This window comes from Xyrauchen texanus, chromosome 43 (genome assembly GCF_025860055.1).
Source record: "Xyrauchen texanus isolate HMW12.3.18 chromosome 43, RBS_HiC_50CHRs, whole genome shotgun sequence".
Taxonomy (NCBI): Eukaryota; Metazoa; Chordata; class Actinopteri; order Cypriniformes; family Catostomidae; genus Xyrauchen; species Xyrauchen texanus.
Window position 1 is genome coordinate 25,804,193 of NC_068318.1, and position 27,136 is coordinate 25,831,328.

The window sequence follows — 27,136 nt, forward strand, 5'->3', positions numbered from 1 at the left end:
TTGCAATCTCTGAAAGACTGAAACATTAATGGTCCTTCTCTATTTTTGTCTATTTATTTCTCCTGGTGTGGTGCACTAGTAGTTTTCCCCATATTAATAAAAGATTTACACTTAAAGAAATTAATTATTTTGAAACATATGTATAAAATCATGACCGCTCACACAAGATGAAGACTAGTCATATCAGTAACCTTATAAAAGCTGTTTTAGTCTACATGGGGCAGGGGTGCCCTCATGGGTGCTGCCATTTTAGAATCACATGACCAGCTGAATACTACTCGCTTAATCTCAGTAACCATCTTGCTATTGGACACTTTCAGTCTTGGATTAAACTAATCATGGCTGATTGTGAATAGTGAATTTCTACAATGGCATCTGAAATTTAAAACTATTGATTTTGTACGATGCTGCATCCACACCACTAGATGTTACTGTAAGTCCAAGATGATACAAACAAAAAGTTGCTGAGTGCACCTTTAACTGCCAAAACTTAATCTCTGACTGTGGCCATTCACTAGTTCATGTAGCTGCCATTGTGTCCGGAACAGAGGACACAGCCCACCCCATGCTTCCAACAGGTACTAATGATTTCTTTCCATGCGTGTAATCTAAAACTGTCCCACAGCAGTGATCGTCCTGTGTGCATAATGGATCTCCATACCTCAGTGTTTATTAGATTTCTCTCCCCCCATCTGCGCCTGCACACACCAGAGACTATACTATACACTAAACTTGAGTGTGTTACAAGTGTGTTTTTTACACACTCTGATGTGCTTTCACAGATGACAACTTCTACTATCTTAATGAGCACACTAGCCAACTTATGTGTGATTTTGTAAATGTTCTTGGGAGGCTATTTAGAATTTAAATCAATTTAAAAATCCCCAGATGAGAGAGAGAGTCGACGCTTTAAAATGGAGTCTGACAGCGCATGAACTTTAGCTGCTGCTGCTTTCTCTCTTCTTCATCTTATGCGAGCAAATTATGGTCTTCTGGAACTTTCTCTCTGAAGTGTTCTACTTTAAATACATTGAACCGCTGCCAGAAAAATCTGCTTTTATGTAAAGATCACTTAATGTCTCATTGATTTAGCATTTTAATGGATTTAGCGCTATGTGCCGAGGAGGAAACCTGGTAACCCGAGAGAGAAAGATGAACGTGGGATGATTGCTCTTAGATAGCTTGTGTGTGATGCATTTTAGTCAAAATGACTTTGCCACTTGCGACAGCGGACAAGGAGTGCTGGAGTCAAAGCAGATTGTCTAAGGTGAAGGGAAAGTTGTAAAAATAGAGAGAGAGGTGTTGATTGTGCTCAGAGCCACAGGGATGTTTTTGGTCTTAATAACCATGGATGGTTGGGGCTTTAGCCATCTGCTGTGATGAAGAGGCCCTGGAGGGGGTGAACACAGCAGGAATCGTGGAGGTCAGACTGCAGAGCCGATGGGTCAAAAGCGCAGAGGACAGAGCAAAATTGATGTTTGGTTTCACTGTGAGTCACAAACACACACGAGCTAATGCAAGAGTACATCTGAGATGTGTCTGCACAGTGTTGCAGAATTAGACTTTTGACTGTTGATATATGTGTGATCTATTTTGCTGCTTGTTCTGTCCAAGAACCACCCACAGGAAGGTGCCCATAGAGCGCAACTGTACCTGCCCACATTGGTTCCGGTAGTGTTTTTCCCATTAATTTTTTTTCCATAAAATGCTTAACACAAGCGTTCTAAGCCATGAATCAAAGCAGCCAGCTCCAAGGTGAATCATAAGTATACAAGCTTTGATTTGAAGCAAAAAAATCTTTTGTCTTTCATAAGCAGAAATTCCTCTATTAAACACTATTTTTAAATGTATTAAGACTGATTGCTTCAACAGAATCATATGCCATCGATTAACAACCTTGCAAACTCGCAGGTGGCCTGTCTTTAAAGGTTTGTAAGTTATTGTTAAAGATTTACTTCCCAATGGAGAAAATCAATGGTATTTTTACTTCTGGAAACACAATGTTGCACCCTGTTGACATGAAAAATGACCGACCACAGCTTGTCTTTTTTACATGACATTGAAGGGGAGGGTAAATCAGAAATCGGTGATACACCACTAGTCGACCTGGGTTTTTTATAATGCCAATACAATATCTTGAGATCACAGTGGATATTGGCTTATTTAATGCTAATATAAACATATAATGCACAGTACTGAATATGTAATGCAATTTAATGACAGTGATTTATTGAGATTAACAAAATTGCTGAAATTAATTGAACAATTATTTTCATAATATTTTCTCAAAAACATTTAAAATCAGAAAACAGGCATCCTTTAAGCAACTGTTAAATGAACATCAACATTTTGTTAATTTGCAGAGTGGGCATAGCTGATCTCAAAATGTCAAAATATTGGCTGATTAATCAAAGATGTACTGTTTACTTAATGTTAAGTGATTTGAACAAAACTCTGAATGTCTTTCAAAATTTTAGGCTGTGAACCTTTTTTAAAGAAAACTCCTGTCATTTTTTTTGTGAGCCATATGCATCAAACGGTCCATAAATTACCTTTGGGCAGTCCATGTACATGCCATCTTAGGCTGAGACTGGTGTCTGAATGTTTGACACTATAGAGAGGGGATAAAATGTGTATCTTGTTCTTGTCCTGTAGCTGATTTGCATCATCATAAACTTAAACGGAGATGTCTCCAATTTTTCTGAAACCCTCTCACATCTGTCTGTTTAAGTGCGAGTGGGTTCTGCTACACCAGGGAACGGAGAGAACACCACACTCCGCTGTACATATGGTTCCTCTCAAAAGTGTTAGCTCTTCAATGTGTGCAGGGACTTGGACTACTCTCTGCGGTTTGTTTGTGAGATTGTAAGTGTGTGAAAGTGAGTGGGTGACTGTTAAAACAGAGGTCAGACTGTCCCAGAGCCAGAAAGGCAGTTAGCACAGCACTGCCCCCTTCAGACCCCTGATGGAACTGCACAGTGGCATAAAATCTGTGATCGAACAGATTTAGTCGTGTGTGTTGTGGACACATTGTGACATAAGAGTTCTCTAGAGACCTCTAGTGTGCTTCTCTGTCTGAGAACTATGGTGAAAAATGGCTCCTGATGGTTGATTTGTCAGCAGTCTTCTTCATTTTCAAGATCACACCCCTACCACCACCCTCCAGGTACCAAACACACACACATGTGCGCTCTCTGCTGCTCTCAATTTTACAAAATAGGCAAAAGCTGCTTTGTACAAAGGCTCAGAGAAAAGGCAGAGAAAAAATCAGAGAGATAAACAAGAGAGTGCTGGTTTTGCTACAGTACCTATATTTGTTGAAATACTTTGGGTGTGTTCCATTCCGAAGGGCTCATCCATACATATATACCCTAATCCGTTCAAAGAGTATCCCTTCCAGAGTGAGAGCTTCAAAGGGCTCAAAATATTGGTCATTCGGAACACACTTCAATGTCATCTATCCAAGCCAAATAAGCCACTGTTATCATCGCACAAAAGCTGATGCAAATGAACATCCATTGTACCTAATCGAAAATATTTACACATGATTTTGCCTCACTATTAATATCTTTCAGAATGCAAAAAAAAAAGCTTTAAAACTTTTACTCATTATAAAGAAAATGTGACAGTGTATACTTCTGTCTTATTAGAATACCAGATCAATCAAGTTCACAGTAAAACAACACAAGTAACAACCAGTTTCAAACAAAAAGCCAGCGTTTGATTTTTTTTTTTTTTTATTTGTATTCATTATAATAATTCAAAGTTTTTATAAACCACGGAGATTAATGGATCACATGTTTTTAGTGATAAAACCAGACTGTGTTTGCAGTTGCAGCTGTTTAATGTACATTACACTTGGCAAGCCTGCAGATTTATTATGTATTGTCTGGTTCTGGCCCTCTTGACAGCGAAGTGTCCATCAGTTGAAACGTATGGAAATGTTCATTTCGAAGGGCCCATTGAAGCAGCTATTTATGAACACTTCAGTTTGGCCCTTCAACATTGCGGCCATAATTGTTCTCCCTTTGGAGTGCCCTTTGGAAGCTGATTTATTTGGAATGCAGGGTTTCTTCCTCCATAGAACATATAAGGAGAAATGTTTAAGAATGCAATGGCTACTCTTTTCCTTATTATCAAGGTGATTTGGGATCCAGGCTGTCAAGCTCCAAAATGAAAAAAAAAAAAAAAAGAAAAGAAAAGCAGCACACAAATCACAGACAGTCTCTTTTTTGTTTTCATCTCTTTATCTAGAGTAGTGTATATTTGTGTGTTTGTCTTGTTATCTCACATCTCCAAAGTGTTTCTCATGCTGCTACAGTCTACTGCGCTTGACCTCTGACCCTGTGCTTTTATTCTGACTGCTGAAAGGAGAGGGGAGTCCAGCATAGAATAGTCATCGTTTAAAAAGTTGAGATAAGAATTAGGGTCGGGGAAAAACCCAGCACTGCCTATGAAAAATGACTCCAGCAGGTTCCCCATGTGGACTGCAAGAAATGTGTGGTTGTGTCCTTTAGTATGTGCTTCTGTATATATGGACCCCACACATCACAGTTGGTCTAAAACTAGAGCCATCCCACAGGAAAATTGTATTGCTCTATGGTTACTAATTCATAATTCATGAGACTTGAATGGAGTTGTCAGTTATGTTTCAATAGGCAAATGAGTCAATTGTTGACAATGACATAGTAATAGTAAAGAAATATAAAATAAATATGGACACCATATCTCAGATAAGGTCTGCCATTAGCAGCCTCAGAACACACATTTCTTTCACTCTCGCTCACTCTGTTTTCCTCTTTTGTGAGTCTCTTATGTCTGTAACACCGTTCTTGTGAAGGATCATATGTCAGTGTGTATGTGTATTGTGCGACTAAAAGAGCATCCTCTTTTTATAAACAAACAGTGAGTAAAGTGTTTATCTTCCTCTCTGGGTTGTTTTCCTTTGTTTTCTAACTGTTGGCATTCTCTTACCACCCAGCAATAGAAAATAATTTTATCTTGTGAGTTTGCAAGCTTTCAAAGAAGCACTTCTTTTTCTATTGTTATAATAAAAGCACAGGCAGATTTTAAGCCTGGATAAGTTGAACAGGTTAAACTTCTTATTTCATAAATATGAATAAAGAAGACAATCCCATGGTCAGAGACAGATTCAGGGATCTCCAGCTCTGCATTTACATTAAAATGGGAGCTTGTTATACAGTGAAATTTCAATGAAGGGCCCACAGAACGCATTTAATGAAATTCAGATGTGGCTCCATGAATCTCATTAACAGTCATTGTGCTTTTCGGCTGTCCGATTTCCCCCTCGTCCACCCAGTCATGAAAGAGATTTCATCAGCGCTCTGCTTTCAAAAAGACAATGTCTGTTCAGGTCTGAATTCTAGTGCACAAACTCTTCATGTTCTCCTCTGAAAGAGGCCAAAATCTGTCGGACTTTGGCTTCTAAAGGTACACGACTCACTCTTCCTCTTTTTCTTTCTCTCTTTCCGCAGGCTTTGGCTTTGTAACGTTTGAGAATGAAGAAATTGTCGAGAAAGTCTGTGAAATTCATTTTCATGAAATCAATAATAAAATGGTAAGTGCTCCAGTTTTCAATTTCTGAAGGTGTTTGTGGGATTAATATTTTATTTCCTATTTAGCGAAATCTCAACTGCATGCGTCTGTAAATGCTGTCAGTGTGTGTAAACACTGGAAAGTGTTGTGCAGTGTCCAGAAAGCCTGAAATTGCACGTGTGTGTGTGTGTGTGTGTGTGTGTGTGTGTGTGTGTGTGTGAGTAAATTATTTTATCAGCAGGAGAGTCCAAAACTTTTCCCTATTCACATTTTCAAGTATATAAATCCCAACATCATGACAGACTGGGCTAGAGAGAGAGGAAGAGAGAGGAAGTGAGGTATGTGGCAGACATCCCCCCAGTATTGAGCAGAACCAGCAGATGGGCTGCCAATGTAAACTTTCAGTTCTCAAATAAATGTTTCACCTCGGAATCAGATGGGAAAAACCAGTTCAAACATATACTGTTTTCAGTGAAACTCTGAAACTCAGAATTTCCAACTTCCTACTTGTGTTCCATTGAAAGTGCAATGGAACACCACCTCAGACTTCCAACTTGGAAACTCATGCATAAATCTAGAAATCTGATTTTGCTAAAATGCAGGTGCTTGATGTCATGCAAACATTTCAGCACCCAAGGAGATTTAAACTGTTAATGATAAACGTTACATAAACAAATAAAGAAGCATCAATAAGTCAAGTTAATATAATAGATTATAAAAAAATCAGTTGTGTAAAATAATGAAAATTATGTTCTGTAATCATACACTTGAAGAACAAATGCTAACAATGCATACCATTGTTTATTCTCATCCATTTGGTTGCTAGGAGATATACCCGTTGACAATGAAAGACCCTGCTAAGCTAAGCTTTGCAGTTTTGTCTCCTTGTACGTCATCTTCCAAATATTGGGAATTGGAACTTTTCTGGACAACATTATAGTCAGAGATTACAGATATCATGTAGGAATATTCCGCATCCACGCAGCGATAATCTCAGCCTCAGACTTAGTCTCAAACTGTTCATGGACTTTTCAGGGAACATCTGATGGTTATTGTATACAAAAAGCCACAAGAACGGGCTAAAATGGCCAGTTCCGATACGATTAGTTGGCTTTACTCTATTGCCACTGAGTACGAGTAAACATGTTTTTAGCAGTCTGTCAGGAAATTAAGTCCAGACACTTGAGTGCTTATGACAAAGAACTAGTCCCAGGATTTGCCAAAGTTTGCCAGGGTAATGACATGTGGACATTAGTAGCATTTGGAGCTGCAATGTGGACCAGATTGTATACCGATGGTCTGTTTATATGAGGTCAGTACTGGCCCTGTTCTATTGGATAGAAGTTGCAAACTGTATTTAAATGTATAGTCAGCAAATAGAGATGCCTGAATGAGCAGAAGAATGAAAAAGATGAGCTGGCTGTATATTGCTCCTGTAGGGCTCTCTGCTGATTGGCAGGAGCCATGAGGTGGAAAGCACTGGTTTTCCTCATCCTCTCTTTTTTTCTGAGAATCTCTCTCTCTCACTGATACCTGTTCTTGTATGCTGTCAATGAGTACCCCGGGCTCCTAGGACAGCAGTCAGGTCCCGAGAGGATGGAACAGACCTGGCAGCACATATTATCAGGTGCTGTGAATCAAACCCCTCAAGATCCTGTACCATCACAGACAGCTTGTTCCTGAGCCCATAAACGGACAGTGTTTGGCTGCCGATCCGTGAGCATGGGGTCATGTGATCGATTTTTCTGTGATAGTCCAGCATGCAGTACTATCGTTCAGAGGGCAAAATGATTTCTCATTTCTGCAGCTATTCTGATCCTCTCCCCCACCATCCATTCAACTCCTTTCTCGCATACCAAGGGCTTGATGTATAAACATCGCCTTCACACAAAATGGGTGTTTAAAATATCAATTTAAGAAATAGTTTGCCAATGCAGTGAGAATAAAACACTTATATGTTTTACATGTTCTGAAAACAAGTCTTAATATCGTATACAGTTATGATTCTTTTAAAGATGTTTAAATATTTTTACTCTAAAACAAGACAAATATACAAGAAAATTATTTTAGCAGTGTAATATCTATCTTGCAGACACTGGCAGCACTTATAATCAATAGTATCTCCTATTTCCCTACTTTTTTGTAACATTAAATATTGCTCTAGTGTCTGGATATGGAAATGATATTTAGATGAGGTTATGCATAAAAAATAAGGCATTGTAATATGAGTTTTTAGGTTGAAATCTACGCAAACTTTTAAATATGAGGCCCCTGGACCATTAATGTAAGATGAAGGAAAATTTTACTGCTCAAAGTTACTCTTAGGGCTGTCACGATTACTTGACTTAATTCAATTGTTTGATAAAAAAAAATGGGTGTGAACACATGAGAGTTTTCAGCTGTGTGACAGCGTTTCACTTTAGATTTGTAAAACAATACAGGGCCTAACTTCTCTTCAGCAATGCAACAGCACATAAAATTATGACATCCAGTTTTCCCAAACCATCCAGACACAAACACCCAGTAAGTTCATCTGCATGTGATTGCTGTGCTGCATGTACAGATGCGTGAGAGAAGTTCAGCCCTTCATTGCCGTGTGGGACACACTGAACTCAGCAAAAAACACATTGGAATGAAACCTACAGTATTTACAGTTGAAGTACATTTTAGCCAAATACATTTAAACTCAGTTTTTCACAATTCCTGACATTTATTCATCGAAAACATTCCCTGTCTTAGGTCAGTTAGGATCACTTCTTTAAGAATGTGAAATGTCAGTATAATAGTAGAAAGAATGATTTATTTCAGCTTTTATTTCTTTAATCACATTCCCAGTGGGTCAGAAGTTTACATACAATTTGTTAGTATTTGGTAGCATTGTCTTTAAATTGTTTAATTTGGTCAAATGTTTTGGGTAGCCTTCCACAAGCTCCTCACAATAAGTTGCTGGAATTTTGGCCCATTCCTCCAGACAGAACTGGTGTAACTGATTCAGGTTTGAAGGCCTCCTTGCTAGCACATACTTTTTCAGTTCTGCCCACACAATTTCTATCGGATTGAGGTCAGGTCTTTCAGATGGCTACTCTAAAACCTTGACTTTGTTGTCTTTAAGCCATTTTGCCAGAACTTTGGAGGTATGCTTGGGGTCATTGTCCATTTGGAAGACTCATTTGCGAATGAGTTTTAGCTTCCTGGCTGATGTATGAGATGTTGCTTCAATCCAATATGTATATCAATATATGCACCACTCCCTCGTGCAGCAAATCACCCCCAAAACATGATGCTGCCACTCCCATGCTTCATGGTTGGGATGGTGATCTTTGGCTTGCAAGCCTCACCCTTTTTCCGCCAAACATAACAATGGTCATTATGGACAAACATTTACATTTTTGTTTAATTAGACCAGAGGATATTTCTCCAAATAGTAAGATATTTGTCCCAATGTGCACTTGCAAACTACAGTCTGGCATTGGAGGAGTGGCTTCTTCCTTTCTGAGCAACCTTTCAGATTATGTCAATTTAGGACTCATTTTACTGTGGATATAGATACTTGTCTACCCATTTCCTCCACAAGGTCCTTTGCTGTTGTTCTTTGATTGATTTGCACATTTTGCTCCAAACTACCTTCATCTCTAGGAGACAGAATGCATCTCCTTCCTGAGCTGTATGATGGCTGCGTGGTCCCATGATTTTTATACTGGCGTACTATTGTTTGTTCAGATGATTGTGGTACCTTAATGCATTTGGAAATTGCTCCCAAGGATGTACCAGACTTGTGGAGGTCCACAATTATTTTCTTAGGTCTTGGCTAATTTCCCCTGATTTCCCATGATGTCAAGCAAAGTTTGAAGGTAGGCCTTAAAATACATCCATAGGTACACCTCCTATCAGAAGCTAATTGTCTAAAGGCTTGACATCATTTTCGGGAATTTTACAAGCTGCTTAAAGGCACAGTTAACTTAGTGTATGTACATTTCTGACCCACTTGAATTGTGATATAGTCAACTCAAAGTGAAACAATCTATCTGTAAACAATTGTTGGAAAAATGTATTTTGTCATGCACAAAGAAGATGTCCAAAATGGCTTGCCAAAACTATAGTTTGCTAATATTAAATCTGTGGAGTGGTTAAAAAAGTTGTTTTAATGACTTCAAACTAAGTGTATATAAACTTCTGACTTCAAATGTATCAAAACAATCGTTTTGCAATATAGGCTTTTATGAAGCAACATAAAATATGTCCGTCGGACTTGATTAAAGTTACACATGCAGTTACGGATACATAAACACATTCTGTTCAATAAGTCTGACTGAATCCAGACAATCTAAGTAGGTCATTTAAGAAAATTATCATTTGAGTTCTGGTTATTTTCAGCAAATTATTGTTTTATTTCTGTTCTGTTTAATTAATTACCATTTGAATGTAATGCAATCCTTCTCCTCATGTAAATTAGATTTTGTGATGATTAAAAAAAAAAAAAATAGATTGCATTGCCCCACTTCCGATAAATATTTGATAGTTTGTGGCCATTATTATAGGTAAAACTCATTGTGGGAATCCAGAGAACTTTATTTACTGAATAAAACAGCAGGTCTGTCAGTCAAAGCTCAACGCGAGCCACTGCCACATCATGTGAAATTATTACATTTTTACTCAGTAAGGAACTGAATGTCCAGATGCTTAAGGCCATTTCACATGGTATGTGGCAAGTGACAAGCTTTTGTGATCTACCTGTAGCATAAGCGCAACAATGCCCAAGAATAGCATTCTGAGATGATATTCTTCTCACCACTATTGTACAGAGTGGTTATCTGACTTACTGTAGACTTTGTCAGTTCGAACCAGTCTGGCCATTCTCTGTTGACCTCTCTCATCAACAAAGGCATTCTGAGACTGTGCATGGAAATCTCAAGTGATCAGCAGTTACAGAAATACTTAAACCAGCCCATCTGGTACCAACAATCATGCCATGGTCCAAATCTCTGAGATCACATTTTTCCCCCATTCTGATGGTTGATGTGAACATTAACCGAAGCTCCTGACTCGTATCTGAATGATTTTATGCATTACACTGCTGCCACATGATTGGCTGATTAGATAATCGCATGAATGATAGTTGGTGCCAGACATGCTGGTTTGAGTATGTCTATAACTACTGATCTATTGGTATTTTCATGCACAACAGTCTCTTGAATTTACTCCGAATGGTGCTAAAAACAAAAAACATCCAGCGAGGGGCAATTCTGGGGATGGAAATGCCTTGTTGATAAAGTCTACGGTAAGTCAGATAACCACTCTATACAATTGTGGTGAGAAGAATAGCATTCTGAGATGCGGGTTGGCACTGTTTTGATGGCACGATGGCAGGTGGTTTTAATATTTTGGCTGGTCGGTGTATATAACTTATTTTCAATAAACAAGATTGGTGGGCAGACATTGTTTCTGAAAAGATAGAATATTTTATTTCCATGGCCTCTTTTCCCAAATTTGAGTTCTAAACTAAATGGGTAGATCATGTTGAACTATTTAAAGTAAAAAGAATATCTTGCATTTAAAAAGTATGGCATACCTGGAGAAAACAATCTATGTCAGCTTGAGTATACATCTGTTTATATTATAGATCAGCTTTGGGTGTCTGTTGGCTTTAGATATTGTTTGCACAATTGCTTTGTTGTTGTTATTCAACTGTAAAATATATCAAAACTTAGGCTAATTAATGCATTTTAGCTAAATGGTACATCACCTCAACAACTTGCAATCTGAGTCATGAAATAATTTAGATTACTAATCGATTCCTCGATTAATCATCAGAATAATAATCAGATTACTAGATTACCAAAATAATCGATAGTAACATTCCTAGTTACTCTTGTATAACTCAGGAGACTTAATGTCATTTTGAATGACATTTCCTTTAAGTATCAGCTTTGTCCCTACAATGTTTTCCCTACAATTCCTTTAGAGAAGTAAAAAATAAACACAAATAAAACAATGGTTTAAGAGTATTAAGCTATAAAATTAGGATGACATGCATAACTCAGATATTTTAGTTCATATTGAAATCTCTGCTTTTGGATGCAGATGTATATTTGAGCACTGTTTTAGACATTATGAAGATCTCTTCTGAAACTCTGTTGACCTGCACTATTCTGGAACGATTTGTTCCCCTGACTGCTCTCCATGGAACTCCATGCTGTGATTGTTCCCACCTGAAATATTCACATATTACCTGTCACCAGCTTCCTGTTCACAAACTCACACACTTTTACCAAACCTCAACGCAGGCTTCCTGAACACAAAACACGTACTCCCCAAACCCACCACAGTCACACAAGCTTCCTGCTCAGACTTCTCTCTCTAATCACTAGATATTATTTACATCCTGTTGAAGAGAATACAAAGATGTGGACTTTTCCCTGACCCAGAGAAATGCACTAGAGGAGTCCATGCCATTCTGAACTTGTTTACCTGGCTGAACATCTCAGGTGTCTATCAGAGAGAGAGAGAGAAGTGAAAAAATTGAGATCTCTCCATCAATCCACTGGCTTTTCAAGTCTGATTAGTCCTGCTGTCTCTCTCTCCAGGGCTACAGAAGCTCCATGGAGAGATGGCCTGTTCTCTTTCATTACCTCCTTCACATGCCCATCATCAAGAACCCAAACACAGCACTACCACTGTAGACAGACAAAAAGATAGACAGAAAAATTAGTCCTTAAACACCAAATGACACAACAGAAAGAAAAGGAAAGACAGACAAAGAGCGGAAGAGACGGAGGGTACACCTTATCTACAGCTTCCAGTTAATGCCATAAAACTAGTTTGCTCCTTTTATAGTCAATGGAGCTGTCTACACGGCAAGTGCCAAAGTGTTTATGTGACAGAAACCCTGTTTCTATTTTTTATGCCCTTGACAGCTCCTTCAGCCACATAATTTTCCCAGTCGTTCTGAATGAAAATGATTTTTTTATAAATATCAAACATGTAACATTTTTAATAAGAATTTCTTTTTTTTTTTATATTTAAAATTATATTTCTGACTGTTACTTTGAAAGCAACTTGCGATGTTTGTGGTTTCTGACCTTTTTAATCATTTATTTTTAACAATATCTGTTTAACAACACGTATTCCCAGTTGTAGCAATCAACGAAGCACAAGCTGAAAAGAAATCTGTGTAAATTAATTTAATTGATCAATTGTCACACATTATACATACATTTCTGCATATACATGGTGAAATTATTTATTTTTCACATATCCCAGCTAAGCTAAGCTGAGGTCAGAGTGCAGGGTCAGCCATGATACGGCACCTCTGGAGCAGATAGGTTCAAGGGCCTTGCTCAAGGGCCCAACAGTGGTGTCTTGGTGGTGTTGGGGCTTGAACCCCTGACCTTCTGATCAGTAACCCAGAGCCTTAACCGCTGAGCCACCACTGCCCTAAGTTGCGAGCAAATACATTTAAATAAGAATGTATTCATGAAGGATTTACATAAAAAATTATAAATTCTATGTGTGTTTTATGAATAAGGTGTAAATTATGTGTAAAATAATTTGGCTATTCTGTAATACAAAATTAAAAGTCTGTTTTGGAATTTCCAATGTTTTCCAATTAATTTCTGTTAAAAATAAGATATTTTTAAGTCTTTTTATTTTCTTGTTGCTGAAGTCTAGCCTTAAGCTCAAAGCTGATTGACCTATTATTAGTGAACATTTTGAGATGGCACGCAGCTTCGAAACTTCCTGCGTTACCACGTTTGTCACACTGTGACACAGTGGAGACTGTGTTTTGCCGAGTGCTTTCTTTGGCTCAGTCCAAACTCCTATGGTCAGTGAAGTGATGTGTCTTACTGGTCCTGTTGATTTTTCTTCTCTGTGTTCTGGAGTTGGGTGGATGAAAATAATAAAAGCTTCTGTCACAGTAATTTTTCTTAAAAACAATGAAAAAATGTCTCTGTCACAGCTTTCCTCAAGTCAGTCATAATCCATTCAGTCCCAAACCTCTCAAGTCAATACACTCTGTTATGGCTTACAAACTGGAGTATCTCTCAAATGTTTTAAAAGCCTGTAAAATTCTGAGTTGTTGTCAGAGATGAATGAACTCATGAACATATTATCACAATGTGTGGTTTAGCATATTATTATTATTATTAGCAGTGCTTGTTAACCACCCCTTACCATAAGTATTAATCTTTTCTTTGGAGATCTTTTTTTTTCTGCCATCTAACAATGCCTTGGTAAACATACAGAACATAGTGTCATAGTGCCGAGTTCTACACAGACAAGCTCCATTCATATTTTCTTAGGGGGTATTGATATTATCATCGGAATGCCTTGTTTAGCTTACAATATTTTCTAAGTGAAGTGGCAGAAGTGACTTGTTCACTGTATCCAGTTTGACAGAAACTATTTTGCATAGTCAGACTTTTAACTGACAGTATATGTCTGATCCATATTGCTGTTTATTCTAGCCCAAGAAGGCAAGAAAGGTCCATCTGGCCAATATGTAAAATGTCCAAACATGTCTTTATGTGCCATTTACGGGCAGGTAAAACTGAAATTGATGATACAACAATAGCAAGCATGCTGCTAACTCATTCAAGTAATGCCACCAGCATTTCTGTGAAAGATTGTAAACACCAACACATAAGAAAATAGTAGAGAATGTCACAAAGACCTTTTACTTTGACAAAACCAGCATCTAGTGCTCCCTCTGAAGTCCTTCTTGTAGTCCCCCGCCCCCAGCCCCCAGCCAATGAGATTTGAAACTGTCAGTTTCAGCCAGCTCTTGTCATTTTCAGATGTTCTGTGCATGATTGGGCTGAGACATAGGGAGAACTAATTCTAGCTTAATCATTCTTGCTTGTAATATCACAGTTGGTAAGCTTTTCTATTTCTGATAAAACTGTCTTTCTGTTAGTCAGGAGGAACTGATATTGCCTGTAAATGGACACATACTGGTTTAAAACTGGTTTGTTCTCAAACGTGTCATTTATGATCTATTTCAGTGGGATTTTATCTTACTAGTCCATTTCGTTCATACAGCTACTGACCAGTTACAGCCCAGAGAGTATATTTCACTTCTGTGGCTCCCAAAGGGAAGTCTACCAGTAGATGCTGTCTGTCTTTTATTTGTCTTCATATTTTTTATGGGACTTTGAACTTTGAACACATCTTTTATGTGTGATTTAGTTGTATTTGTATTTATGTTTTGAGGATAAATTGAGATTGTTGTGATAGCCCTAAATCCTAAAAAGTTGGTTGATGATTGTCTCACTTTCTTTGTCTCTCACACAAACACATAAAGCTGGAGTGGATGAATGAGTACATTAGACTGGTGAAAAAGCTCTGTTTTTTTTGTATTTAGAGTTGGTTGTAGTAATAAAATAGCTCAAAGTTGTTCTACAAGCAGTGGTTCATCTGCAAAGTAGAGGCTGTTGTTGTTGAGGCTGTTGTTTTTGAACAAGTGCACTTATAAATCTATGCTTGTTTTCTATTTGCACATTAGAAAGGTGGCGTGTGTGTGTGTGTGTGTGTGTGTGTGTGTGTGTGTGTGTTTGTGTATTTTAGTGGAAATAATGGCCCTTGATGCTATCTCTTCGATGATGTCTGGACAGAGTGTTTGCCATCCAGAATTAGACTGGTTGAAATTGACTTGCTGTAGAACAGGTTGGCCGAAATAACCCTCCTGCACGCTAAAGTCAGTTGCACTTTGTAAGTTGCCAAAATCAGGGCAAAATCAAACATGGATGTGGATCACTTAGTATGCTCACAGGTGCACAATTAACTGCCTTTGAATGGAGAATAAGGGGCTGTTGGAGTGCCGAGCCACACACACACACAGATGGACGGGACGCAGACAAGTCGATCAATGCAGAGGGCAGACAAATTCAGCCAACAGCAAATGTATCCTGTTCTTACCATAGAGGCACAGTCAGCACATCTCTATAACACACACACACACACACACACACACACACATAAACATGCAGATGTGTTTGGTAAATAGGATCCTCTTGCTGTCAGGCCTGTCAGGAGGAAAGTCCTTTCCTCATCTGACCCGGTTCTGCTCATATCACCAGAGAGAGTGAGCGTCTGCGTTTTTGTTTGGGTTTGATGTTTTCTGCTTGTGTGTTTGTTTTTTTCCTCCCCTTTGCTAGAGACATGTTGTCTCTCCTCTCGTAATTCTCTGGAGGAATATTTCTCCGTCTTTCAGGCAGCGACTGCTGTCGGCTGTCCGCTCATGTGCTCCGCTCTGGAGGTTAAAATGTCAATCATAGACAGGGAGCGTAAACGAGGGAATAGGAGGAGGGGGCACAGATTAGCTCACTGGGTGGAACCAGAAAAACAGACTGAATTTATTTTGCACTGTTAAATTATTATTATTATTATTCATATTTCACTGTTTTAGTTTACACTATTGTCTATTGTTGTCTAAAAAAAATTGGCAATACAAAACTGAAAGATAAAGGGATTGGCTTTTCCAAACAATAGGTGGGTAAATGTCATGAAAAAAATAAAAATAAAAATAAAATAAAAGGAAAGGAAACATTTTTGCTTCAAGAAAATTAAACTTGTTCTTAGAAACATTGGTTACACTTTACAATAAGGTTCCATTTGTATTTTGTATAGTGCCTTTCCAAAGCTCAAGGGCACTGTACAGACATGAAGAAAAACTTTCAACAGAGAAACATAACAAATATACATTACAAAACAATGAACAATTGGAGAGAAGCAAAGCATATTTCAAACACGTGAGGCAAGGGCAAGCAGGATTATAGCCAACTGTCCCAAAGAGGCTGATAGAGAACATATAAAACACATACATTGCGTTCCGGAGCAGTGCAAGCGACAACACAGTCACAGGGCAGGGGATTCTTTGCGCACAGCCAATTTACAGTACACTACAAAATTATAAATAGGCTTTTCATTGCTTGACAGGGAATAGAATATATAATAGGACACAGATGTGCAATAACCGGAGAAGAACCCCATAGTATGATTGCACTTGACCCAGCACATTAGCCCTTTGCACGCACGATTTTGCAATCCACTTACACCTACACTTAGCGCATGCTCACATCAAAATATCAAAACTTCATGGCCATGCCCACTGACTTTGCATGAATGATGTATCACATAGCACTGTGCTTAAGGCTTAACACTCTTAAAATGGTGCCCACCTGTCATCTGTCCACAGGTAGAATGTAAGAAGGCCCAGCCGAAAGAAGTGATGTTTCCTCCTGGAACGAGGGGGAGGGCGAGAAGTCTTCCTTACACCATGGACGCCTTCATGCTGGGCATGGGCATGCTGAGTGAGTCACTCACAAACAAACACACTGATGCACTGAGGGATGGCTAATGGGCAGATCTCATGGTGATGCCTTCTGATTGGCTGTTTGATCAGAGAGTAATGTGTGTCTCACCATGTCGAGTCGGTCCAGCTCAGGTGCTATGGGATCCTTCAGACCTGATGAGCAGATAAACATCTGTATTAATGGCTCAAATGAAGAGGAAAATTAAGCTAATGTTCAGTGCAGCCATCTGCTTGACCTCTGTACCCGCTAATGACAGCAGCACCGAACAAGAATAAACCATCAGCTACAGGAGCCAAACATGCTGCCAAGATCAGCATAAAACACACATACATAATTGTCTGTGAAACATTTTATAATGTTTAACTTGTTTGTGTTTTTCATTAACTTATAAATGTTTAAGTGTTTTTTCTTTCCTTCTTTCCATTCTTTTTCTTTCTTTCTTTCTTTGCTGCTCTGTGCGGTTTCTTAACATCTGACCCTGAAACAAGGAGAATATTCCTGTGTGTTTATTCCCTTATACTCAACTTTTAACATGGTAAAAGTTCTAATGGAATACAAGAGAGGAGGAACGAGAGCGAGTGAGAGACAGAGAGAATGAGAGCATGAAGCACTCATGTGAAAATATTAACTTGTGTCTTATCTAAATGAAACTGGAGTGAACAGGACGACCAGACAGAACTTTGTATAATTTGCATATGAAAAATGCTGCTGATCAGGGCTCATTATTTAAGGAACTTTAAGTTTCTTAGACGCCAGATCTCATTAAAGCTGCCGCATTCAAGCTTTTGTTTACCGCAGCTAATCGTGTCATTTATCTTTATAGTCGGGAGCTGTGTGTATGTTTGCTGAGATTAATACACATTTGAGCTGGTGCTCGCTTCAGCTGCAGCAGATGTATAATTGATTTTAAAGTGAATCTGAGCTGTTGAGGCATAAAATAGGTATATTAGCCTGAACATTAATAATGCAATTCAGAGGCTGAGACAGCAGCAGCTAGGGAGGACACAGCCTTTTGTATCCACAATACACTTAGGTCTCCTCATCTTGCATGTTGTCATTTGTTCTCTTCTCATCTGGTCTCATTTCTTCTCTTCTGTTCATTTGTTCAATTGTTCAAATTCATAGTACTTTACATACAACCAAAGTTGTATGCTGACAATAATGATAATAATAATAATAATATCTGTAATAACAATAAAAATGACATTATGTGCCAGTAATGTTGCACATAGCTGGTTCTCTTCTGTCTTCTTCTTGTCTCATCTGTTCTCTATTGTTCTCATGTTTCACTTCTTGCCTATTTTTGTTTTCTCATTTCATTTCTTATCTCCGCTCATCTCATCTAGTCACTTCTCATTAGGGGTGCACCGATCCGATACATTTGGTTCACACATAACATGCAATGAGAACGGCATTGAATGTGCATTTCACCAGATTTTGAATATGAAGCGAACGAGGGCGAACTACTGTGAACGATTATGGCAAAAATCACAATCACGATTATTTTGGTCAATATTGAGATCACGACTATTTAACATGATTATTCATTGACGTTGGAAACATCATGCATTTAATTTGACGATTCTCAATACCAGCTTCAAAACCACAATAAATAATAACACTAACTAATATGTTAATTATGAAAGTTTCAAGTTCTTAAGTAATAATTCAAGACTAGTAAACAGTCAGTAATTAAAGAACAATAAAAAAACATCAATGAATAGAAATAAATAAAAGATAATAGAACAAAAAATAATTAAGAAATGTTTTTAACAGCGGTTTCAAGTATTAAAGTAAACATTCAGAATGAAATGCAACATAAAACTTGGTCTTTACTGTATGATTATAAAATATTATTATGTTTTAAAGCTACTAAATTTACCCAGTCAAGAGTCTTTCTTCTCCTTGTTATGGTTGTTTGATTATTATATTGACACACTACACTAGACGGCAGTAGGTCTGTAAGCTTACATTTAAAGTCCAACATTTTAATACAAATCCACATTTTTCTCTGTTTACATTAATACCTCACAAAGATGGGCATTTTGGCAGAATTTTTTAATGTATTTGACCGTTCAGGTGTGTATTAGCACAAGCATTTTAGGAACACACGTGCATGTTCGGCACACACACATACGCTGCCTGTCAATCAGACAGGTCACAGCTGTTCGATCGCTAGGGAATTCTATAATTGTGTGCTCTGGATTACTTTCAACAGCAGAATACAAATATGAACTTCCTAATAAGTGACACAGGCGTAGGCAATCACAGATATGGCCGGATATTGTTTAGTTATTGATGTTTTAATCTGTCTGCTTGACCGGTCGGGCAAGTAAAATTCTCTTTCACTTGCCCCTTTAAAAATCCACTTGTATCCACTGGGTTTTAAAGTTAAAGGTGCATGACTGAAATATATTATTATTGTATTAAAAAATTCTTAAAGTCAATAATGATTTATCATTATCATCTTTATTATTTGTTTATAAATTACAACAATATTTATGTTGACAGGGTTTCAAAAATAACTGTGAATGAAAAGTGGACTGAAATCTTAGAACTAATGTGAACAAAAAAAAAGTCCAGAAGACTTTAAAGGGATAGTTCACACAAAATTATCTTATGATTTACTAACCCTCCTGGCATCCCAGATGTGTATGTCTTTCTTTCTTCTGCAGAACACAAAAGTAGATTTTTAGAAAACAAATTCAGCTCTGTAGGTCCTCACAATGGAAGTGAATGAGGGCTACATTTTTTAAGCTCCAAAAAGGGAGTTTAAAAGTAATTCAAATTACTCAAATGACTCTTTTAAGATATGATATTTGTGGATGAGAAACAGATAAATATTCAAGTAAGTTTTATCATAACTTCTCCTCCCTGCCCAGTAGGTGGCGATATGCATGAAGAATGTGAATCATTAAAAACTGAAGGAGTAGTATGTAAAAGTGAAAGTGGAGATTGACTGAGACTTAAATATTGATCTGTTTCTCACCCACCACCCATCATATCGCTTCTGAAGATATGGATTTAACATCAGTGTCGTCTGGAGTCCATTTATGTTGCCTTTATGTGGATTTTGGAGCTTAAACATTTTGGCACCCATTCATTACATTGTATGGACCTAAAGAGCTGAGAAATTCTTCTAAAAATCTTCAATTGTGTTCAGCAGATGAAAGAAAGTCATACACATTTGGGATGGGATGAGGGAATGATGAGAGAATTTTAATTTATGGGTGAACTATTCCTTTAAAGGACTGAAAACTTTCACTGGAATTACTGTTAATTTCTCAGCTAAATTATCCAGTAGACTAGTTAACAATCAGTCCCACCAGGATTTCACAGCTCCTTTTCCCAGTTATTGCGGCCCAAAATGACAGAATTTTCTGTGGCTTTGCTCAAAAATGATGTTGCCATTTGTGGTGTTTTTGTGCAGTGAAAACTCAAATAATCATAGTATACTTGTGTCATTCATGTCAGTGACGGAATAAGTTTGCCTGTATTTATTTTGCTGCATAGCAACTGAAAATGCAGCCAGAAAGCAAAAATAATAAATCTGCACAAAAATACTGTACAATACATTTAAGATGTGAAACCCGATATATGGCTAATATGAGTTAAATGGAAGTTTTCTGCCTCATACAAGTTAACTTTGTTAACGTTACAATAGTAGAACTACAATAAAACTGTAAACTAAAAACACATATGAGGCCTGTTGCAATTATTGCTTCACATGATCTTGATAATTTTCTAACCGCGATCATCTGAGAGAACTGTGATTATTGAACCTTTGCTAAGCCCCGCCTTAAAAGCACTTCTGAACAATCCTGTCTTATCAACTGTAGCCCTGCCACCATTTCTCTGACACAAGTTTGCTATTTTCCAATGACAGCTTATGGAAGTAATGTGTGTTTGAGTACTTATAAGAGGGATTTTTTCAAAATAATAAAAAAAAAAAATGTAAAACACATTGTTGCCGGGCCATTTGTACTAGTGAAACGAGTTACCCAGAGAGGATACATGCAGTGTTTCTCTTTCTTTTTCTCTCAAAATAATCTTTAAAATAAATCTGGATAAGAGCATGTTATGGATAAAATTGTCAGGCTTCATTCCCAACTTAACATATAACATCTGCAACGACACCTACTTTTACTCCAAGGTAAATTAAAGCTAATAACAACGTTAATTCATTTAAGTATTGATTGAAGTTATTGTAAAAGCGATAGTAAATAAACAGTTCACAGTATCAAAATGAGTGTGTTATGAGATGTTTTAAACAGCTCTGTTCACTTACGCTAATGATATTAGATGTGTAATCACTATTAAATTAAGTTTTTCTCTTTTCAAGTGACCATAATAATCGTTTGCCTTGATTCTGATTCACAGTCTACTGTTTTTATCAAATTGCTGTGTAATTTAACAATTTCATTTACAAAAAACTTCAGATAAATAAGCATTACAATGTCACTCATCATACCAGCCCACATAAATATTATACATTCCGTTTATGTGAATATTTTGCCATAAACTGCATCATTTATGGCAATCTCTCATTCATTCTTATGGGGAGTTCTGCAGAGCTTGTCAGCGCAAGCAACTGTAACCAAGGGGGGCGGAGCTTAGTGAAAATCTTAGTGAAGATTTTGGTGGCTGCATGTGCAAATAGAGATGTCTTGACTGTTTCGAGCTTTTTGAGCGATTGTTTTGCCGCTGTCAATATGGATAAAATCGATCGGAATATCACCGCAAATAATGCACATTTTTGCATAAATTCTTCCGACCGCAAGATAGCAAATTCCTGGTGGGACTAAATGATAACGTTTTTCATAATAGGCTATACATTTATATTGAAATAATGTGTAATCAAAGGTTTGCATTTTGTACATATAAAAGAGTACCCCCAATTAGTATCACAGAGTGAGGTATAGATATTCTAAACTGATTATGAAAAAACAACACTGTCCCTTCAACACTTGTCCCTTCTTATCTCTTGTCTCGTATCTCCTCTTCTATTTTTTATTGTTTCATCTCTGTTCTTTTTGTACTCTTCTCATCTCATCTTGCCTCGTATCTTCTCTTCTTGTTCTCATCTTCTCCTCTTGTCTCTTATTTTTTTTTGGTCTCATTTCTTCTGTACTGTTCTTGTCTCGTCTCTTCTTTTTGTTCTCTTCTCATCTCATTTCTTCTCAGTCTCTTCTCCTTTGTTCTCTTCTTGTCTGTTTGTGCTTTATCTCATATCCTCTTGTCTTGTTTCTTCTCTTCCCTTCTCATTTTGTCTCACTTCTTGTCTCATCTCTTCTCTTTTGTTTTCTGGACATCTAGACACATTACCCAGAAAATGTCCTAATAATTCAGGGAAGGGGAGATTTTTTAGTGAAATATTTTGGATACCTCTGTGTGTGTGAACTCATCTTCTCTAGATGAATCCTCTTTTTTTTTAGCAGTTTATCCTGACAATTTGCTGTCAGTTGATATTGAGTGCCTCATGACAGGTTCAGTAAATCATAACTGCACACGTGCAAGCTCGGCACAGAGGTGTTTGGACTGTGTTCTGAAATCTGTATGTATTGTGATAACTGAGATGCAGTGACTGGTGTTTCACATTCTTGTTTTGGAAACACATTCAATTAATACAGCATGTACATTTCTAAGAGGGAAAAGTGAGAAAATCAGGCCAAGAATAACACATTGACTATATCACTGTCTCGCCACACAGCTTCAGAGAAAAACAGATGGCAGTGAAATTCCCTGAAGTTGCCTCATTTAAGCTGCTCATGTGCTTGAAGACATACTGTTGTAATATTCATCTTCCTTTTGAATGTTCTGTTGCTCTTGATAGTGTGAACAGACATACAGTATACACACTTTATATCCTGTTATTGGGCCCAGACTAAAGCGATATTGATTTGAAGGGAGATCTATAGAACAGGATTGGACCTCAGCATGTTCAATGATATAGTTTTGTGTGCATTTAGGTTACCCTAACATTGTGGCAACGTACGGTCGAGGATACGCAGGTTTTTCTCCTAGCTACAGCTACCAGTTTCCAGGTGAGTGTGTTTATAGTTACATTTGGCTGTCTGTCTGTGCTATAACTCTGCAAATTGACACATAATTCAGCATTATTTTGAGATATTGGGAGCTTGTTACATGCAGGTGTGTATGATACGAGTGTGTGACAATGTGAGTGAAAGGCTCGTGTTTGGGTGTCGTGTCAGAGGCGTGAAGGTGAGTACATTGCTCTGCAGCTGTTGGCAGATATTAGTGTTGATATTAGTGGCCTGCGGATGGCCACCTGCCTGCAGGTTTCATGAGCAGAGCTGATAAGACTTGCTGGAAAATATGTAACAGCAGCACACACCTCTGGAATGGGTTTATTCTCTGTGTGTGTGTGTGCGTGGGGGGTATGTGAGTGAGATGGATGTTTTGATGAATGCTGGTCTTTTCCCATCATGTTTCACAGATTGTGTATATGTGTAAATATATGTTTTTAGATTAAAGCAATAGTTAACCCAGAAGTGAAAACTCTGTCATTATTTTTACTTCCCAATGTTTCTCCTTACTATATTACTTTTTTCAGTGAAACACCTATGGCGATTTTTTTTTTTAAAGTCTTCACTGGGTTTATTAATCTAACATACGTGAATAGAGACTCTGTCAAAAAAAACCTCATAAGATCACAGTAAAAGCAGCCTAATCAATTTTCCAAGTTTATTATCACATTGTGCAATAAACAGAATGGAGTCGTTATTTACTCTCAAATCAAGTCATATTAATAAAACGCTTGAATCAAATATCCAGTGTTTGTGAGCCAAACTTTCTCTTTCACACAGATCTGTCTACTCATTCTATGTAGTTATGAAACATCTCAGTGCTGCAGAAATGATGTGTCAAACTATATTTGACAGGGATAACCCTGAAAAGACACTCACGTGGCAGAACATGCCAACTGACAGTCACACATTCACATAAACACAAACATTAACTCATACACAATCATTCACACTAGATCTGATCTGTTTGGTTTGAGGAGTACTGTCAGTGTTTGTGTGTGTGCTGGCAGTCAGTAACTCTGGGGTCACCCTCAAACACTTCACACAGTTACTCATCTTTATGTGACAGCACCTGACACTGAAATACCACCAAATCACAATACAACAACATCTGTCTCTCTCTCTCCCTCTCCACCTTTCATTTGTAGGGGAGGCTTGAAGCAATTGTAACACAAATATTAGTTTTTTGAATCTTGCAATGAACATCCTTTTATTAAAGTAGGTACTATTATTGTTGCCGCATGTGTATGTTTCACATACCTAAAAATGTCAGGTAGATTTTCAGGAGTGTTTGAGTTATGAGGCCAAACGTTAATAAAAATTGTATAGCTGCCCTAGTCTTCCTTCTTAACTAGATATAAACACTGAAACAGTGCAGTGGTTAGCGACTCACACACATAGATCTTAAAGTCAGTAATTCTCAATCCGACACACATGAAGTCGGTCTGAATCCTTCTGAGAGCATGAATGGAGCCACTGACAAAATCTGGTGATCTCACTCTCATCCTCTCTGCTGTCATTATGGAAATCAGCCATCTGGAAGGAGAGTTTTGGAGAGCCGTTGTGCCCCTCTTCTTTTTTTAATGCTCTTCATCTTGTCATTTTCTCATCTTGTCTGTGCGTTGCATTTTGATTGCAGAGTTTATGGTTATTTATGCACACACATAATGATGACCTCAAGATTACACACTCATCCTGTTTTTGTATGGTTGTTTAGAATAAGAAAAGTAAATATAAAATTGCCTAACGTGTCCATATTGTTCAGACCAAAATCAGTTGAATGAACTTGTGTTTTGATGCAAAAAACTATTTACTAATTGTAAAATATTCATTTGCAAAAATGTCTCCATGGTAGCTTCTCTGATTGGTGAATCCCACCTCAGAATTGTGGGTAATGTAGTGCTTTACTGGGAATTATGCAATTAAATACTAAATCACAATGACTTGTGACTTCTAAAGGGGCTTATTGTATCGCTTAACCTCAGAGCAAGGTTAAAATATCATGAATAAATTTAAATAGATTAGTTTAAAAGTGATTTTATCACACTTAAATCAATTTGACACTTAAATCATTTTAACATGTATGTTTACATCTTGTGGCTAAGCTATGCTTTTGAAACGATCATTATTTTATTGTTTATTGACTGGCTCCATTCATGTACATTTTACCTTACTGTAACAGCTATTTTTTTATTTTATTTTTTGCATGTTTTATTATTATTATTATTATTATTATTATTATTATTATTATTATTATTATTATTAAATGAGGGCAGTGGTGGTTTTTGGGGGCAGTGGTGGTTTTTGGGGGCAGTGGTTGAGGCTCAGGGTTACTGACCAGAAGGTTGGGGGTTCAAGCCCCAGCACCACCAAGATGCCACTGTTGGGCCCTTGAGCAAGGCCCTTAACCCTATCTGCTCCAGGGGCGCCGTATCATGGCTGACCCTGCACTCTGACCCCAGCTTAGCTGGGATATGTGAAAACTAATAAATTTCACTGTATATATGCAAAAAAAAACTGTGTGTATAATGTGTGACCAAAATAAAGGATTCTATTCTATGAGAGATGTAAAAATTATTTTTGTGGTAATCAACATTATACCACACATGCTATTAATTGAGTTCAACTATTATTGAACCCAGAACACATCTTTAAAAAACAGCTAAGATGCATAAGGTGTCAACGTCTTCCAGTTATGTCCAAGCAGTCTTGATATCTTAGTTTTTTCCAAAGCCTAAAGGTGTTTCCTAAGTGTTTGGTAAAGTCCATTAAAATGCATAACAAATTAGAAGTGTTTACATGGGTAATAATGAGGTGGCCAGGCTAATTAATGCAAAGTGCTTCTAGCTAACGAGACAGGCTGCTCATTAAGAGGGTGGAGTTCTTTCTGCTGACACCCTGAGCTCAGTGGATCAAACGTCAGGATCTATACCAATGATGACTCTAAATCAAGCCTTATTTGCGTCATTACTATCGAGTATCAAAAAATTATCGTTCGGTACCAAATTTCGATACCTAAGGGCTTAATCTCGTCAACGTCAATGATAAGCATGTAGCATGATAGATTTGCCCAAATCTAAAAGTGCCGGTGATTGGCTGTTTAGGGATCAAGGAAAAACACTGGTTTACGCTGGTTACGCCCAGAGACGCGGCTCACATGAGGCTGTAGTTTGTATGTGTCTCAACCCCCATAGATGGAAAAGATGTGGAAAAGATCCAAAGTGTGGCTACATTTCACCAGGCTCAGTGCCAACAGCGCATAATGTTAGATATTGTTTGGATGTATGGCAATAGATAGCTAGCTAAATCGATGCTAAAAATGCTATAAGGTTGACAGTACCTGATCAAGTTTAACTCACATTAAATTAGTTATCTTGTTAAACCATACTTATCCTTAGGGTTGGCTGAATTGACAGATAAGCTTTCTTGTTTTTTTTTCCCCTCTTCTCATTAATGTTATAGCCTCTGCCCCTGCCGACCCTGACATGAGGAGACTGGAAGGCTCAGGAGATGAGTCTTTGAGTCTATAAAAAAAGTCAACAAACTGAAAAAATAAAACCAATGTTTTTTTTAGGTAATGTTTCTAATCTTGTTAAAACAGATTTCATAAAATTGGTATCGAAAAAGTATCGTTTAGGAATCGAAGTCAAGATATTGGTATCGATATCAAATTTTTTTGAACGATACCCAGCCCTAGTTCTGTCATATTCAGCCTTATTCAGTTCTTTTATGTATCTATGGAAGTAAATGTGAAATTATACAAAGAGGGATTCTGAGATATTTCCCATAAAAATCCCATCATATTGGAATGTTCAGAATGGCATGCTACCTACTGTTTTTAGAAAGAAAACAGTGTGCGGTATGTAGGGCTGCACTGTGCACAGTATGTGAGTTCTGTATGCATGGAATGACAAAATGATGTACTACATTTGCCAAAAAGTGCAGTATATGGCCAGAGCACACTCTTTGGAATATTGTATCCCAGAATGCCTTACAATGACCTTAAAATTCAAATGTTACTCATGAACTGAAAGCGATATAAACTGTGAAAAGCTGTATATAGTATATGCTGCAAAGCAGAGACAAGGCAGCATGCTAGTATTCCATTCCCAAGATAGCAGGTGTTTTGATTAAGAAGTTTTTTCTTTTCTTTTATTTCTTGGGAAGTGATCTTGAGCTATAGTACACACATCTAAAATAGTCACTGAAGGATGGACGGAG

The 27,136-nt window shown here is 37.6% G+C and overlaps 1 protein-coding gene across 3 annotated transcripts in view; it reads left to right on the forward strand.

The window, feature by feature from the left end:
• LOC127636126 (RNA-binding protein Musashi homolog 2-like) overlaps positions 1–27,136 on the forward strand; it is a 242,305-nt gene that overhangs the window by 189,125 nt on the left and 26,044 nt on the right. For all 3 annotated transcript variants that reach the window (XM_052116534.1, XM_052116536.1, XM_052116535.1), the window contains 3 exons: positions 5,496–5,578; positions 16,751–16,865; positions 22,838–22,912. In XM_052116534.1, the coding sequence (XP_051972494.1) occupies positions 5,496–5,578; positions 16,751–16,865; positions 22,838–22,912 (273 nt within the window). The remainder of the gene's footprint in view (positions 1–5,495; positions 5,579–16,750; positions 16,866–22,837; positions 22,913–27,136) is intronic.